This window comes from Caretta caretta, chromosome 4 (assembly GCF_965140235.1).
Source record: "Caretta caretta isolate rCarCar2 chromosome 4, rCarCar1.hap1, whole genome shotgun sequence".
NCBI lineage: Eukaryota > Metazoa > Chordata > Testudines > Cheloniidae > Caretta > Caretta caretta.
In genome coordinates this window covers 45,832,026-45,851,034 of record NC_134209.1, presented here as the reverse complement: position 1 = coordinate 45,851,034, position 19,009 = coordinate 45,832,026, and the positions used below count along the sequence as shown (strand labels likewise).

The 19,009-nt window shown below is 40.8% G+C and overlaps 1 protein-coding gene across 45 annotated transcripts in view; it reads right to left on the bottom strand.

The window, feature by feature from the left end:
* ANK2 (ankyrin 2) overlaps positions 1-19,009 on the bottom strand; it is a 565,434-nt gene that overhangs the window by 81,899 nt on the left and 464,526 nt on the right. For all 45 annotated transcript variants that reach the window (XM_048846718.2, XM_075127588.1, XM_048846724.2 and 42 more), the window contains one exon: positions 1,537-1,681. In XM_048846718.2, coding sequence (XP_048702675.2) covers positions 1,537-1,681 — 145 coding nt within the window. The remainder of the gene's footprint in view (positions 1-1,536; positions 1,682-19,009) is intronic.

The following is a 19,009-nucleotide window of genomic DNA, read 5'->3' as shown; positions in this document are numbered from 1 at the left end:
TTTGATTCTTCTTCCTGGATGTCCTTTTGCTGCATTTCAGTTTAAACAGATCTGCTACAGGACCAGGAAATAATTTTCATATTGCAAACAGGGGGCCAGATTTTTGTCTCAACTATGCTCGTGTAAATCCCCTGAGATCTATGCATGTACTCAAGATTAACACTGACATAAATGAGAACTGAATCTAGCCCAGCATCAATCTATGTGAGCCTTCTTATACAACTCATTGAAAATCAAAAAGAAAAAAAATCATCACCACCAGCAGATTATTATTAACGCTTTTTGATTTTTTTAACCACTGTGTTGTAGGATTCATTGGATTTACTGGAGCAGCAAAGGTTCCAAGTTTGGAAGGCCTAAATGCTTAGGGGTTTAGATATCTTATGACACAATCTGAGTCATTTCCTGGCTTCTTTTGTTCCAAGAGTGATCCTAAGACCATTTAAGTCAACTGAAACAACTCTGCTGATTTCACTGGGCTTTGGATCAGATCCTGTTTGGTGCTGGAATAACATACTACATTGGACAGTGGCATGGGTTGCAATTTGTGTGGCCAAAATCTTGACGCAGACAGTATTGAAGGAAATACCACCTCTGAATGCACTAGATTTGGAAATGACATGAACAATTTATACTAGACACTGTAATTTTCAAACCTAAATGCCTAATCTTGGACACCCATTTCCCTCTTTGGGCACTTAACTCTGAATTAGAAATGTGGATGTCTGTCTGCCAGTTTGGGGACCTGATTATGCATTGACGCTCACTAGTTAAATACCGAAGTTTGAAAACTGGGCCCTGTATTGTAATGTAGACTACACTGACTTGATGTGAATTACAATAAACCCTTTCAAAGTGTAAAGGGCTATTGCTCTTTTTGATTTTGGTTTTACAATATAATGTTACACTTCCCTAAGCACTAGCACACCCCAGGTACAACACCCATCTGTGCAAGATAGCCCCAGTGAGGTTTCTCCTTCTGTGCTGTGGCTGGTAACACAGGCTAGAGCATCCTACTGAAGCACTAAAATATCTCAGCCAACTATCCCCTAACGCTGAGCCATCTGTTCTGTGCCAACTGGAGGTTAGGATAACTCTGTGACCCTGCCACATAGCCAATATCACTCCTCCTTTCCGTGGGTAAAACAAGGAAGGATGGTACATTGCTTTTATTCTCAAACCATGCCTTTGGTTAACATCCTACCATGAATCATGGACAGACTTTTCCTTAAGCCCTCTGGTCTGTTAGGACCATGTACAGTATTAGCGTACAAGAAAATTAGGTCACTGCCAGTTGTAAACTTTTTTCCCCAGTACCAAATATATTTGGTTCCTGGTAGTTTTCTTCTCATGACTTCCTTTTGACTACTCCTTTCTTCTAAGAAGTAACAATAATTATAGAAATGAGAGAGAATAGGCGTATCACATAGCTATTTTGAATTAAAGACATTGAGAAGGTCTGTGCAGAGAGCTTAACTATTCAACAAAATTATGCTCTAACTCATCATACAAGCATATAATCTTCAGGTAAAATACCTGTCAGATCGGCCTCCCTCCAAGCTGTACCTCAGATAGTTCATACCATCTAGGAACTGGCTGCTGGGCAAAGAGTCATCACCTAGTTCTTTCAAGTCCTCTGGCCTAAGGTATTCTCCTCCATCTCCAGTCATTGTGTCATCACCTTGAAACAAAACACAAACACAATCCACACAGATCAGTATACTCACAAGTTCCACATTATTTACAGATTGGGGTAGCATGTCAGCGGGATGGCACAAATAACTGGAAGGTAATTCCCACACGCACCACACTGCAAATTACGAGCAATTAATATACACTGACAAAACCGGCACATCAAGCAGGATAAAGCCCACATCAAAATCAAGATGAGTAAGCAATCAGTTTTTGTCCTCTATCTTTTGCCATTTTACAGATTTTCTGAAGGACTAATTTCTGTATCATTCTGTAGATTATCTTTTAGTTTGGTTCCTGTAACGCTGATGCCAGCCAGCTACCAAGGTGGTAGGTGTCAGCTACAAACTGACACGCTCACAGCTGGAAGCCAGGCCAATTCACTTGTGTATTGGTATAGGTCAGAGGTGAGCAAACTACGGACTGCAGGCCACATCCAGCCTGCGGGACTATCCTGCCCGGCCCCTGAGCTCCCGGCTGGGGAGGCTAGCCCCCAGTCCCTCCCCTGCAGAGATGCTGTCATGCCGCGCTGCCAGCACTCTGGCCCGCCGCTCCTCCCCGTCAGTGCAGGCGGCGTGGCTGGCTCCAGCGGGGCTGCGAGCTCCTGCTGCTCTGAGCAGCTTGGTAAGGGGGTGGGAGGAGGGGTTTGGATAAGGGGCAGGGAGTCCCAGGGGGCAGTCAGGGGACAGGGAGCAGGGGACGGTCGGATGGGGTAGAGGTTCTGGGGGGGGCAGTCAGGGGACAGGGAGGGTTGGATAGGCATGGGAGTCCCGGAGCGGGGCTGGTGGGGGTGTGGATGGGGTCAGGGTACTCAGGGAGCAGGGCAGGTTGGATATGGGGTGGGGTTCTGGGGTGGCCTGTCAGGGAGCGGGGGTGTGGATAGGGGTCAGGGCACTCAGGGAACAGGGCGGGCTGGATACTGGGTGGGGTTCCGGGGGGCCTGTCAGGGGGCGGGGATGTGGATAGGGGTCGGGGCAGTGAGGGAATGGGGAACAGGGGGGTTGGACAGGGAGTGGGGTCCCGGGGGGGCAGTTAGGGGCGGGAAGTCCTAGGAGGGGGCAGTCAGGGGAAAAGGAGCAGGGGGGTTGGATGGGTTGGAGGATCTGAGGGGGCAGTCAGGGGGCAGATAGGGGGCGGGGTCCAGGCTGTTTGGGGAGGCTCAGCCTTCCTCACCCGGCCCTCCATACAGTTTTGCAAACCCAGTGTGGCCCTCGGGCCAAAAAGTTTGCCCACCCCTGGTATAGATCAAAGTGGTTGTTAAATAGATTCAAATGTGTTTGGTGTTTAAACCTCATGAAAACTAATGGGATGTCGCATGCGTAGTTATCACTTATCTGAATACTGTTAGAATGTAGTATCACACATTGACATTGTATATCCCTATATCTAAGTGACTCACCAAACAGAAAGAAGCCGTGTAATGCAAATGAAGGACAGTAACAGGAAGGTGCTAATTATTGTGCTTTGCAAAGCAAATGGTCATTATGTATCATGATCAGAGATCAAAGACCCTAAATGCATTCCCTTCTCTCCATCATCAAAGAAAGAGAACACTTGGTTAGAACTGTCAAGTTGTTTTTTTATGAGACACAGGAAAAAATTAGAAAAGGAGTATTTGTGGCACCTTAGAGACGAACCAATTTATTTGAGCATAAGCTCATCCAATGAAGTGAGCTACAGCTACATTGGATGAGCTTATGCTCAAATAAATTGGTTCGTCTCTAAGGTGCCACAAGTACTCCTTTTCTTTTTGCGAATACAGACTAACATGGCTGTTACTCTGAAACCTGTCAGGAAAAAATTATTCATCTCTGAACTGTTTGGATTCTAACAGGGCAGAATAACTGAACAAGAAGACAGATATTCCAGAATTCCTTTATGTAGTCCTAATAGACTTTTGGGAAACTGGGAGACTACTACATCTCCGAGACCTTTTGAAATTATAGACCAATGGCGCTCAAACTTTTGCACCCTCCCTTACCAGTAATGGAATCCATCCATGCCCACCTCCCCCATGACTGAACAGCCAAGGCTTCCTCAGCAGCTGAAGGCAGAGCTGGGGGTGGAACTGGAGATGGGGGAGGAGCTGGGATGAGAGGCAGTCCTGCCCAGGAGGCGGAGTGGAGCAACAGCTGGGGTCAGAGCTGGGCTGGGGAGGAAGAGGGAGGGAGGAGCTGGACCTGGAGGCAGAACAGGACTGGGGACTGACCAGGGTTAGCGGAGGAGCGAGGCTAGGGGCATAGCTGATCTGAGGGCAGAGAAGAGCTGGAACCGAGGTGCTTCTTTCCTGCCCTCCCCCACCGTGGGGGCTGGCCCTGACCCTCTTGTGTGCCCCCCATGGGGGTGCCCCACAGTTTGGGGACTACTGTTACAGACTATGACTCACCTGTACATATATTTTTACCTGCTTTAACCTCTCAGTAACTCTCATTCCTTTTTCTTATCTAACTTTTAGTTAGTTTACTATATAATGTGTTACCAGCATTGTCTTTGGAGTGAGGTCTAGGATGCAAATCTACCCAGGTGAGTGATTTGTCTCTTGGGACTGGATGAAACCAGAATATTTTGTGATTTTTGGTGTAAGTGACCATTTATCACATAGTCCAGGTTCCCTGGGTGGCCAGATAGACTGGCGTGTTTAAGGGGACTGTCTGTGACTCCATTATAAGACTACTGCAGTACTCTGGGAGTTCACATTGGTTACTGGCTTGGTGAAGTCTAATCATAGAACATACCACTAGTTTGGGTTGTCGGCCCTGCTTCTGACAGTCTGGCCTGAAATAGGCACTCAGGGTCGTAAGCCACTCCAGACAGTGTGACAGTTCCTTTATCCACAGCTACATTAGATGCTTGGACTGACAGTGGATGCTGAGACAATTTCTCTTTTGATTGCAAACTGTTGGTTTCAACTCAGAAAGGTACATTTTTTGGCCCTGTGCCTGACAGGTACAAGTCAGTCCTCATTTGAATTCTCAGACATTCAAACTGCACTCCAAAGGACATTGTGTCAGTCCTGACAACAAGCATCCTTGCATGGTCACCCGTAAGATTCAAATTTTTAAAACACGGTAACTGATACTCAGAAGCTCCATGCGCATTTGCCATAAATTGGAAATACAATCACACAGGCGGTGGAAAAATGAACCAGGAGCGACTACTCATCATAAAAAATAGTTCACCGAAGGTGAAATCAAAACCTAAATTAGCCCCCATTACCACAAGTATTGGCCATTACCATGCCCATTTCTCTCCCAAAGGCTGGGTAAACAGATGGACCTTACAACATGTCCTGAAGGTGAACAAATTTGTGCTTTTGGGACCAAATGAGATGTAGAAAGTAGGGTCCCTCACACAGAATGCATGCATGAAGGAATAACTTCTTTTTCTCAGGAGAATCACCATAACTGAACTTACAGTGCTACGTGACACATGGAAGTTTCCCCCCCATTTTTTAATAAATTTCCAGTGTGATCCATCTCCATACTGGAGAGAATGGTTTCTGCCAGCCTCAGTGAAGATACTCATTTAACCTGACATCTTTCCATCCTCTTTCCCAACTCCTTAGTGCGGTATTCCATGACTACATTGTGTCTCTGTGTGTTAAATGCAGGCCACAGAGATCCACCATGTTGCCCTCACCAGTAATACCAGTCTACAAATTGCAGAAGTTTCCAAGTTTTCTCATTTCAGAGCTGCACTGGCATCAAATGAAGCAGACGGCAACTCTAATGCCGAGATAGGACCTGCAAAAATTGCCAGTCCTAGCTGTGATACTCCACCTTAATTTGCTCAGCTCGAGAAGCAGCACTGCAACATTCCAGAGACTACAACTTAATACCAAAGGAGACAGTACTCTTATGCGCTCTGTATTCTGCACATTTTCTTTGAGCTCAGTGAAGTTGCCATGTGGCCTTAGTTTGGATGCCTCTATCATATGCAGTCCAAATATGCAAATCTGATTAGTTTAACAAAGGCAAAGAAGAGAGGAAAATATAGTGACAATGTATTATTGTTAACATCTATACTTGAGATAATGTGTCATCTTTTCTGCTCAATTTAACTAGGACAGCAGGCTAAATGAACACTGCTTAATCATAAATACAGAAATGCTGGTATTTGTTTTCATAAAGAGCTTAACATTTGATTTCAGTTGAACTTTTCTAGCTTGGTCAAGCATTATTTCCAGCTGTTAAATAAAAACATTTGAAAATTCGACATCCAAAAACAAATAAAATCAGCTTTTTTATAATCTGTCTGTCTCCATCTAATCTATATGCACACCTAAATCTTTAAAGGGTAACTACAAAGTCTTTTAAAACGCCATCTGTAATACTGAAAGAAAAAGAGTCTGGGCATTGTTTCACAGAAAACAAGAGAATGCATTTAATTGTTGCATATTTCCGGTCTTTTGTCAAACAATGCTTCCTGAGAATGTGACAATATAAACCACAAGACTTATTTAAACCTTGGAAGATATCAAGGGAAAGCTGTTTAAAAGGAATTTCAAATGATTTTTCAAATAAACTAAAAACTTACAATCATGCCAAGCATTCCATCCATAATGGAAACAAAGGCAAAACCTTACCAGCTTTCATCCCCCTAGCATCCTTTCCAAAATATGACCCATCTCCGTACTCATTCAAACTTTGGTGTCTGAGCTGCAACTGCCAATAGTGGTACCAATTAGTTCTAATTGTTTAGGGTGGACATTTGTACACTGTGAACTGTAATGAGACCATTAACACATTTCACAATCGCCAATGAACAGTCATAACACAGCTGACCTAGCCTATCCTTGAAGCAGTGACCTTGAGGGGCAAGGCACCATGACCAATCCCTTGAGTCATCCCATCTCTTTTATCACAACACCAAGGGCATGTCTACTGTGTTCCAGTGTTCCAACAGCCAGACTATGGGTGTGTGAATAGCAATAGAAACCAAAGTTCTGTGCTGTAATTCCCCTGTCTGGATGTTGCGGGCATGAAAGAAAAGGTTCTTAATTCGCATTAAAGTAGTTCTCTTCAAACAGGACTACATTAATGAGAAGTAGGAACCTTTTTGTTTATGCCCACAGCACCATATGGGGGAGCTACTGCACAGTATTTTAGTGCATATTGCTATTCACACACCCCATAGTCTGGCTGTTGGAACTGTGGGACAGTGTAGACATGCCCTTAATAACAATGAAAGAATACTGTGGCCTAGAGTATAAGCAAATAAAAATTATTTAATTTATCATATCTAACTACAGTCTACAGATTAACTTAAAGCAACTTCTCATACAGTTGAGATTACCTGAATGTGTTAATTCATGGCAGGAGGATTACAGGTATGCAAAGAGAGTTACTTAATTGTATGTAATAAACAGACATTCCATCTTACACATCAGTACTATTAATATATATAACACCACCCGTGGGCCACGATAGGACTGATGTCTAATTGTGATACACAAAAACATACAAAAAGACAGACTCAGGAGAGCTTGATGTTCAGGTGACCATGAGTGCATTTCCACAGAAAAATCACCTCAGATGGTAGTTTTGTAGTCGTATAAAAACTGCCCTCTTTTATCATGTTAGAAGTGATTAATCTGACCTACCAGCATTTTCTATTAAGTTGTGCCATCATGTTACCTGTCAAATTAATGACATTTAATTTACACCACTTATTAAGCAAATCATGATGCACTGACCAGTTGACACAGGTGCTTCATGATCTCTGCTGGCTCCCTATTAACTTGTAGGAGGAGTTCAGTGGGTCAGCTTTCACAGCTGAAGCCCTAAACTGTGGCCCTGATTACTTGAGAGATTCTCTCTCCGCACATGAGATCAATACTGTTACAATCAGCAGATGCACTTGATCATGACTAATCCAGTAAGACCCCCATTCTGACTGAGGCCTCTGAACACTATTTAATTACATATTAATAAAATAATACATAATTATAATAATACTAGTGGTCTGATGAACTCCCCCCAGGACTTGCAGAGAGACACCCTACCACAGTGGAGGAGTAGGAGGGTAGCTGGCTTAGCCTATGAAGAGAAGCCAGCAGTAGATACTTCTGCTGGTGTGCTTAGTGTTATTAAAAGTGGTGAAGAGTTGACATTATGGTGATAAAGGGGCATGTCACATTAGGTGCAAAGGTCAGCTCTGAAAATGCAGTTCCTAGGAGATTTCTGTCTGTCCAGAGCCTGATGGTGGTGGAGGAATGAGGGGAAATCCCATTGCCAACCATTGTTATAGCCCAGGGGAGAGCAAACTACCGCCCAGCCCCTCACCGCTTCCTGCCTGCCCTGGCCCCTCACCGCTCCCAGAAGCAGCCGGCACCATGTCCCTGGGGCCCGTGGGGAGGCGGGGCACAGGGCTCCATGCATGGCCTTTGCCTGCAGGCACCACCCCCCGCAGCTCCCATTGGCCGGGAATAGGGAACCACGGCCAATGGGAGCTTCAGGGGTGGTACCTATAGGTGAGGGCAGCGCACGGCGGAGCCGCCTGCCCTACCACACCACAAGGAGCCACTGTCGGACATGCTGGCCACTTCCGAACCCCTCCTGCACCCCACCCTCTGCACTGAGCCCCCTTCTGCACTCCAAACCGCTCCAGCCCCTTGCCCTGAGCCTCTTCCTGCACACTGGACCCTCTCCCACACCTCGCACTCCCTCCCGCACACCAACCCCCTGCCCCAGCCCTACATTCATAACTCTGCATACAATTTCGCTACCCAGATGTGTCTCTCGGGCCAGAAAGTTTGCCCACCCCTGTTACAGCCACATGAAACTGCTTTCAAACAGGAGTTAAGTAAAAAAGTAATCTCTTTGCCTAAGCCAATAATACTCTGTCATAATCATTCTGATAGTTCTGTGTTTTGTGAACATATATTCAATTTCCTATTTTCAACATTTTTGAATAACCCTATAACAACAGGAGTGTAAACCCGCAATATCACAATTCTTTTTAAAAAATAAGGCAACAGATTTCAATTTCAAATTGCTAAGGCAGTTTCTATAAACAGTAGGGGAAACATCTTGACAGTGCTTTGGGACTAGATTTGGTGCTTGGTTGCAAAGAGAGAGAATAAAAAGTAAAATGTTTGCTAATAACTTGTGGGTCTTAGTAAAACAAAAATAATTTTTATTCTGGTGATTTCACATGTTCAGACACCATTATAATGTGGTTATCAGTGAACAGACTGAAAAAGAGGCTGGCCATGTGTAGAGACCATAGTTCTCTGTCCCTCTCTGGCAAGCCCGGCTGAACATGGAGGCAATACTGCCTAACTGTTAGAGTAGGAGACTGGGAATGGGCTCCTATATTCTAATTCCTAATTCTTCTAATGACTTACTGAGTGATAGGGCAAATTACCTAATTACACTGACCCTCCTTATATGTAACTCTAAAATGGGGGTGGATACTTTCCTACCTCGAAGTGTGGCTTAAATCAGTTAACCAACAAAAAAGCACTTTGAGATCCTCAAATGAAAGACACTAAGTACAACATATCATTATACAGAGAGCAGAATTTGGGAAGCCACATACAGTTCTTAGTTTGGGAATTATGGCTCTGGGAGAAGCATTTAATTACGGCTTTTAAAACAAGCCGGATCAGCTTGGAATGCATTTTCATTATGGTACTCTGGTCATTATGCCCACATCTTCAGCCAGGATTGGGGCTCTGTGAAATTTTCTCCATGCTACCCTGGAAATTCACTCTATAAATCAGCTGATTTGGGGGATATGGTATTACTTTTAATGCAATAGGAAAGCTCTAACTCATCACAGTCCCCTCCCAGCAACATAACTGTACTGTGGAAAACTACTGCAGAAAAACTGTTCTTCCAGTCTTTTTCCCATAATATTTTCGTCAAAGAAGGCCAAAGGGATAAATTAAAAAAGAGAAAGGGGGCTGTGCAAAAAGCTGCCAAAAACTGTTTTTAATGTAAGCTCTTAAAGCTGAATACACTTATGTTAGTTTGCCAAAAACATTGTCTTCCCTTGCTATATGTTGGTAAGGTCCACAGGATGCTGTACAGTTCCCTATGTGGGCTGTGCATCTTAGAAGTAACAGGTGGAGACGAGGCACCTAAGGCAAGTATGAATTTTTTATTCAACTCTGAAGTATCTTTAATGGCAAATATATTAAAGATCACCCCCTGAGAATCTGCTTGGAAACCTTTGATTCCCCAGAGTCAATGCTCCACTCAGTGTATTACACCCATTAAACAATTATCTGCACTACAATGGGTTTAGCTAATGAATATAACTGCCATAACACAGCTGTAGATTTTTGCATCTTCAGCCAGTTGAAACCCCAAATATTCTATAGCTACTTGATTGTGGATGCACATCACATCATGTCAGCTATATGTCACTCAGAAAAGCACTTACAAAAAGATAGGAAATGGAGCAAATGGAAGTCTGCACATGCCCCTACTGTCTGGTGAGAAGAGGGTAATCAAGTGCACTAGCCCTAATCTGCCCTCCCGGGATTCTGGGACGAGGAGGATGACTGAAATGTGTCTTCTCCTGAATTAGACCACTGTAAAGTGAATTCTAGTATTTGGCAGGTGGCCAAGCAGTCACCTGACAGAGAATAAACATTGCCTCTTTAGGATGTGAACCAGAATAAAATATTCACAACCCTCCATGCCACAGAAGCTTTGATAAGTAATGGATGCTGACTGAATGGCAGGCTGACAAATCCAAAGTAGGTCTACTGTACAATGCCAAAAAAGGGAATAAAGTGCTACAGCAGGGGGCTGCCAACAGAAGAAAGCTCATGTAAGTTGCTCCCAAGCACCAAAAGTTTCTGTTCTACAAGTTTGATCCCACGCCTGTTCCATGCCTCTCCTCCCCTTGGGCCATTCAGTCAGTAGAAGCCTCAGGTGTTAGTAACTCCTTTGCGTGACTCCCAGCAGAGAGATAGAACAGATCCTAAACATAGATTTTGGGCAGGGAATGTCTTAAAAAGAAACTCACCTGGGGAAAAGGGTCACTGCGAGAAGATACGTCCCACCAGAATGTTGCTCTGACCATATGGATGTAAACAGCTCACTCCAAATCTCATTGATTTTATCCACAAAACAAGAAATTTTATCATGACATGAGGAACTCATGCCAGCCACTGAGTGGAGACAGCTTGGATTAACCAGGCCATCTATAACCCAAATACTTTCACTGACAGAGATTTTGTGGGTACTAGGGTGGAAGGAAAGAAATGGTTCTTTGCCTTGAGCTCAGTGGTACAAAGTATTGCATCATTTGTCCTTCTAAGTTCAAGAGGATAGATAAATGCATGTCTGTCTTTCACTCAACCCCTTTCTTTAAGTACTACACAAGAGAAGCACCAAAAAAGGAATAGGTATTTAGAAATGTGGTCACCCTTTTTAGTGTATTCAAAGGAAGAGAGCTCCCCAGCCAGCAAGCCAATATCTTTAGCCAGCTTCTTTGATTATGAACCTGATCCTGAATAAGTAATGTGTGATGTAGTATGTTAATGTCTTATTGTAACTTTGCCTTAATAAAAAAAAAGTTACATGCTAATATGTGCTCTAAAAGCTTCATTCACAGGAGAGTAAAGGAAAAACATCCATGACACTCTATTTCAACACAGGGACCATGTTCTAATGACTTGTGGGATTTACATTAACTGTTAATGACTTATGGCACTGTTAGCATCCAGAGAACCTGCCATTAATTAAGATGATTAATGTCAATGAAAAAACAACATGTGAATAGCCATGCAGGAAAGATAAGAAAGTACACTCTAAAGCTTGTGGAGAGTGGAAATAATTTCGGACAGCTACTGTTCTTTAAAGATGGGTTTCAGACATGTTGTTCAGATGGGTAAGACTCAACAGAAATCATGCCCCTTCCTGTAATGTTCTGATCTTGGTTTAGAAAGAAAAAGAACTAGACCAACTATAAGCAGTTGCTTCAATAAACAGTTATGTTAATATATAATCAGGTCCTGCTAGATCCTGTGAAAAAAAGAATTCCATTTCCAGAATTGCTGGTAAGGTCATCTGTTACAATGATTTTAAAGGTATATGTCATAAGTGCCTCTTAATCATTCTCCAGCCTTTTCTTATTGCTACCTTTTCCACTGAGAGAAGATGCAGTGAGACCATTTGCGAAAGAGTAGAGTAATCATTCTTGGCTTGAAAGTGAGTTTTTGCTCTGCAAAACAGCTATGGAAAACAGACACTTTCTTATGCAATCAATGTGTTTCTTGTGTTTTGAGTCATGCCTGCTGATTTTACTGGCCAACATATATGGTTATTACTAAAGATGGTCAGGGAAGGTTTCTATTTTCCTGAGAAATGTCATTTTCTGTCAGAAAAAAAAGTTTCAATTGAAATTTTTCAACCAGATCTAGTTGTTATTTTTGGCTTGTCTTAGCAATGCAGAGCCAATGCAACTATGGAAGAGAGAGAGATCATCTGCTTCACATGTCAAAAAAAATTCTGACGGCAGAATCTTTATCGCTGACAGTGCGTCATCCAGAAAGAATCCATCCTGACTTTCAAATTTACAACTGAGTTTGTTCTGGCACTTAGAAAAAAAATATCATTTTACTTGGAAGTCATTAAGAGACTACAAACATGGAACCCAACAACGCCATTTATACAGAGTACTGCACTTTAACACAAATAGCTCTGTCTCAATAGGCCCAAGCAAGAGATCATTTAATAGCTAACCATTTTTTCTTTCACAGCTAGAGTGTGAAATCTAGAGTATGGAGATCATTTTGAAATGAGGGGGAGATATTGGCTAAATTTCTCTGCTGGTTTCCAATGCCTATCACAGCATGCACAGAAGAAAGGTATTATTGTATTATTGTTCCCTTTCTGTCAATAAGATTTTAGGAATTAGCTTTGGTATACTTACCAAATACTTCCTATGAATGTACATTTCTCTCTCTCTTTCTCATTGAGGCTTTTGACCTGCTTCTGTAAGTCATCCATACTTGGCTACATACAGAAAGCCAAATCTTGTTCTCAGTTATAAAATAGTAAATCCAGGGTAAGTGCATTCATTTCAGTGCAGGTTTTCTGGATTTACACTGGTGTAATGCGACAGCAGAATTTGGCCATGTGGCTTTAAAGTATAATGAAGTATTTATAAATTGTGTTTCTTCATTCTAACCAAGATTTTACATCCTCCACCTCCTGCTATTAGATAATTTTGGAAGGCCCTATGTTTTCCACTACGTAATACACAGCGGCTCTTATGTCAGCAGTGAATTTAGCCCTGACTAGTCTGCTCAACCTTTTTCTCACACACATTAACTAGGCTTGGAAAGATTAGATTTTTATTAGTACATGTCATTTCTCCACACACACAAAAATGGTTGAAAAAATATTTCCAGTACTGATAATCAACATTTACAGACAGGCAAACTAAGAAAAATACTGCTTGAGAACTTATCAGAGTTTAAGGATATGTATTCTGTATATTTTGATGTGAGATGTTGAGAAGTTGTGTTTTAAAGCTTTAATTATTTGAATCTCAGTATCTACGGTCTTTAAGCAATTTTTGTCTGACCCTCCCCAATGTCTGACCCATTCCACAATTTCTCACAACTGTGAAAATTTAAATCAGTAATAGAAAAAACTGCTTAAAATAAACACTATGATAAAAAAGTAAAAATCTAATTCTGCCAAGCCTACACATAATCAAATAATACTCCCATTACTTTAATGCTGCTATAGAAGGCACTTGAATATCTGATGTGATTCAGTGAGGAACATTCTTCAGAAGAAGCTACAAAGCAACATTTTAGCATTGTTTACAGAAAAGGTCATAGAAGGTACTAGGCAACCTTTCAATATGTTTATCACAGCGCAATTCCAGGCAGGTGCAGCCATAATGTATTTTGAACAAAGAATATACCTACAGCATTATATAATTACAATAATCATGTCATAATCAAACTAACATTTGATTATTTCAATTTCTGATGTGAATATAAGTTTGGTATATAAAGGTAATTGTGTTGATGAAATATACTTAGATTTCTGCAAGGCATTTGACTTGGATACCACAGACATTTTGATAAAAAAAACTAAAACACAAAATTAACATGGCATACATTAATTGGATTAAAAATTGGCTAACTAATAGGTCTCAAAACGTAATTGTACAGGGAATCATCACTGAGCTTTGAGTGGGTTCCCACAGGGATTAGTTCTTGATCCTCGGACATTTAACATTTTTATCAATGACCTGCAAGAGTACCTAAAATCATCATTGATAAAGTTTGCAGATGACACAAAGATTGGAGGACTGGTAAATAATGAAAAGTATACATCATTGATACAGAGCTATCTGGATCACTTGGTAAATTGGGCTAAAGTAAACAATGTGTTTTACTATGGTTAACTGTAAATGTATACATCTGGGAACAGAGAGTGTAGGCTATACTTGCAGGATGAGGGACTCTATCCTGGGAAGTAGTGACTCAGAAAAAGATTTGGATGTCATGGTGGATAATCAGCTCAATATGAGTTCCCAGTGCAACACTGTAGACAAATTGGCTAATGCAATCCTTGAATGGGATTGCCTTAAATAGGGCAATCTTGAGTAAGGGAAGAGAAGTTATTTCACCTCCATATTTGGCACTGGTGTGACTACTGCTGGAATACTGCATCCAGTTCTGGTGTTCACAATTCAAGAACGATGTTGATAAATTGGAGAGAGCTCAGAGAAGGGCTACAAGAATGATTACAGGACTAGAAAATATGTCTTATAGTAATAGACTCAAGGAGCTCAATCTATTTAGTGTAACAAAGAGAAAGTTTAGGGGTGACCAGATCACAGTTTATAAATCGGGGACAAATATTTGGTAATGGTCTCTTCAGTCTAGCAGACCAAGATATAACAAAATCCAATGGCTGGACGTTGAAGCTAGACATATTCAGAGTGGAAATACAATGAAAATTTTTAACATTGAGAGTAATCAACCATTTGAACAATCTACCAAGGGTTGTGGTGGATTCTCTATCACTAGCAATTTTTAAATCAAGATTTTTTTTAATAATATGCTTCGTTTGAAAAGGAATTATTTTGGGGAAGTTCTATGGCCTGTATTATAGAGGAGGTCAGACTAGAAACTAGAGGATCACAATGGTCCCTTCTGTCCTTGAAATAGATGAATCTATGAATAATAATATTGCTCTTACATAGAACTTTCAATCCATAGATCTATAAGTGCCATACAAAGGAATATATCACTATTCCCAATTTACAGATGGGGAAACTGAGGCACAAGAAAGTGAAGTGACTTCCCTAAGGTCACACAAATAGGTCAGTGGCAGATCCTGTAATAGAACCCAGGGTTGTTGATTCCCACTTCAGTGCCTAAACAAAACAGTAATACCTCATTAGCTCTTGTCAACTCTTCTTGCATATGGCAATATTGTGGCCATGTTCATTAAATGGTTTCAATATTTCACATACTCAAGTTTAGTGTATGCTACAAAAACGAATGAAGAAACCTTTTTATTGGTGCGTTTCTCTTATGAGAAATAGGATTTTCAGTTTATAAATTCCTAGTAAGCCACTTTTCTTTTAATCAGGAATCTGGCGGAATAGGTTATGGATTAACTCTGAGCTTTTATGAAATCTAAAGTCACATTTTTCTTGTGCTTCAATGATGAGTTACTTCTACAGATTACATGAAATCACTTTATCACTAATCCATGTTCATGAAGGGATATGAAACCCCACTCTCCCATGGTTATTATTACTTTGAGTAAGTATGAAATCCATAGGACTCCTTGAGAGTAAGGGACTACTCTGTGTGCGTACAGATGGAACAATTTGGCCTTTAGTGACTAAAACATGTAGCGATTTAATGCATATTACGGTACTTATAGATGTAGAGGACATATGTTACTTTCAGCCTATATGATTAAGCTATTTCTGTTTTTAGCAATGCTTTAGCAAATTCATTATTCTAATGATCCTCTTCTTTAGATGACTAGTATTTGTTGATGTTTAAAAGAATGACACAATGACAACACAAATTTATTTCTAAAGCAAAGATGGGATAGAATCTTTTGTAATTTGTTAGACAGTAAACACTAGGGGTTTATTTTATAATGGTTATTCCTCTTTGAGTGCTGTTATTCTAAGGCTGATTTCTGGGACTATTTCTTCTACACATAAAAAATCATACCCTGGCATTTTATATTTTCTTATCCCCTTTCCTCAAACAAAAATGAACTTTATTTAATCAATGTCAAAATACAAAATGATGCCATGATCTAGTCCAATGGAAACAGAATTGAGAATTAGGAGTTGCTTTCTCTGACATAAACTCACTGCAGTTCCTTGGTTTAAGTTCTTTTACTTTTCCGCCTCAGTTCCCCTATCTATACAATAGGGATGACAACAGTTAAAATCTCTGTCTCGAGGGAGTTTTGAGCATAAATTAATTACTGTCCGTAGAAACATTTAAGCATGTATAGCATTAAAATAAGTGCTAAGTATTTTATTATAATTATTATTACTTTAAGTGGGGCAAAAATAACATATAAGTAATGGCTGCATAGTAATAATGACATTACTCATCAATTATCTGAAGGGAAAAAAAGTTCTCTCTTCTCAGTTGTCTAGAATGTCTTGCCTCATCAACATTCATCTTCAAGGACCCAGTCCTGCAAAAGCTTATGCACATGGTTCACTTTACAGTTATGAGTAGCCCCATTGATTACACATAACATTAAGCACATGTGTAAGTCTTTCCAGGATCAGGGCCTTGATCTGTCTGAACTTCTAGAAAGTCTCTCTCTATTTCTGTAGTATGTACAGCACTGATCATATTGCTGGTGCTAAACAAATAGTAATGATAATAAATATGGAGCAACTAATATTAGTCTTTAAGAAGCATTCCTTATTTTAGATTACAATTCAATTATGCAACATACTTGATTTCAACCTGGGTTGTAACAAAAAGTCTTAGGTCCTGATATCAAGCTTGTGAGGCAGGTAAACACTCACTGATGCCAATGGATATTTTGCCTGTGTAGGTCTATGTAACGGGGCCCTTTGTGGTAATGTAGTGGGATTTGTTCTTTGATGTAATAGTGTTATCAACTGCAAAAGTTTCCATCTGTCACTCCCTTTGCTCCTTCAGTGCCTCCCTCTCACTGCTCCCTTTCTATCCATTCCACTTTCTATCTTCCACTCATGACTTCACTTTCTGCCATGCTAGCCTGACTTTGGAACTCCCTGGCCTTCTGATGCAAAAGATGACTACCTTTCTTCATTCAATTCTTGCCTAACATTCACTCTTTCTGCCAAACCTATTGATGGCGACCCATCTGAGAGTCATCACACCACACGTGTCTGCATTTCCATCTTTCGCTCTGTTTTATACAACACCAACCACATATTTCCGGTGCTTAAAAATACATGATACAAACCATAATGTTTATTTAAAAATAAACAGAAACCAATTTAACATACAAACACAAAATACCGAGCCTACTGCCTCTATGTGAATAACAATGCTGCCCTCAGCACTAAACTCTTGCAGATATTCTCAAGAGCAAAAGATCCCCAGTAGGACTCTTGCTGCTAAACGTACAAACTACTGGGTGAAAATTACCAAAGACCAAGTGGGAGCCCAATGGACCCACATACAGTGGAAGCCTCGCCCCATCACTGAGACATTTAAAACCTGAACAATAGCAAACATCCTCCAGGAAACAATCCAGGGAGATGAATGGACTAGATGGCTTTTTTGATTTTACATCATTGACATTGGATATTGCATCTGAATTATTATTCATAAATGAATATTATATTGTTAATATAGTATTACAGTCATAAACAAAACCACTGCTTCACAGGAAAAATACCAAATAACAAACTCCTCCCATAAATAGGCTCCACAGTGGGGCTCTGAAATATTAACTTGCTCAAGTATTCCTGTCATGTTCAACTTTTTAACTATATGATTAAAGTTAGAAGGTTTAGTGTGTCACATTTATTTATTCAGAAATATATCTTGTCAGTGTAATACAACTAAGGGTAAGATCTGCAAGAACCTTACTGCTAGTCTCTTACAGACAATCCACAATTATGAAAAGGCTGAGTCTCTGTAATAAAAGGTCTCTGTCTTTTGGCCTCCAGCGACTTTAATTTCCTCTTATAGTCACCACCCACAACAACAAGTTTGCATACCCCCAAAATGCTTTTGCCCCCAAGAATGGATTTTATAAGCAGGGTGACATGAAGTGCAATCATTGTGATCATTCTGCTCAGTGATCAGCAGTATGATCACAGAGGCAGCATTGGCATAAATGCTTAGTATAGCGCCTATGCCCTGAGAGGATATGTAGAAGAGGGCTGATTTCCAGTCTGCTAGCTTTTTGATAAACTCTGTTTGTTGGCTGGTGACAAGAAAACCCAGAATGCTAAGATAATAATCTGGAGGGAATTAGTCATGCCAAAAGGCCACAATAAGTGCTGTCAAATAATGAATGGTACAGGTAAAATTGCCTTCGGATTTTCTGGCTTCTCCATACAGAAAAATACACACAGACATGCTCTCAAAAGTAACAACATGCATCCGATGAAGTGAGCTGTAGCTCATGAAAGCTTATGCTCAGATAAATTGGTTAGTCTCTAAGGGCCACAAGTACTCCTTTTATTTTAACATGGATCAGTATTAGGCACCCAGATTATGCAGATGCAGATCGTCTCAGCACAAAAATAAATACATAAAACCAAATTAAACAGAAACAGAAAAGTTTTTGTGTCTTACTCCAAGAACTCCTTCTAACAGCACCTGTGCCACTATATGCTTCCCCATCACTGAGGCGTTCATCATCAGAGTGTTTAAAGGCTGCACAACATACAAGTTAGCTTGAGAAAAGGGGATAGCCAGTAACTAGCTCCTCCAGATACAGCAGTGGAAAGCCATGCTGTGCTTTGCAGATTAAAAGAGGACTGAATGGTAGCTTACATGAACAAAGGGGATAGAAAAATATAAACATAATGCTGTAATTGTTAAAGGCCTTATTTTGTCACTCATGAGTAGTCCCATTCGGATTGTTCAAGGAGTAAAGTGCTGCTCAAAGGGAATAGAGGTGGCAGAGTCAGGCCCTAGAGATATAATTGCATTGATTACATTGCAGAGAAGCCTAACATATTCTTGACTGCATATAGATTTGAATGCTTGTTGATTTATGGCCTGCTGTCTTGTTAAGCATGGGCAAATTGACAAAAGAAATCAAATATCTGTAGTTCAACACACAAATTAGACACAGGATAAATTTTAAAAATTGCCTAAGTAATTTAG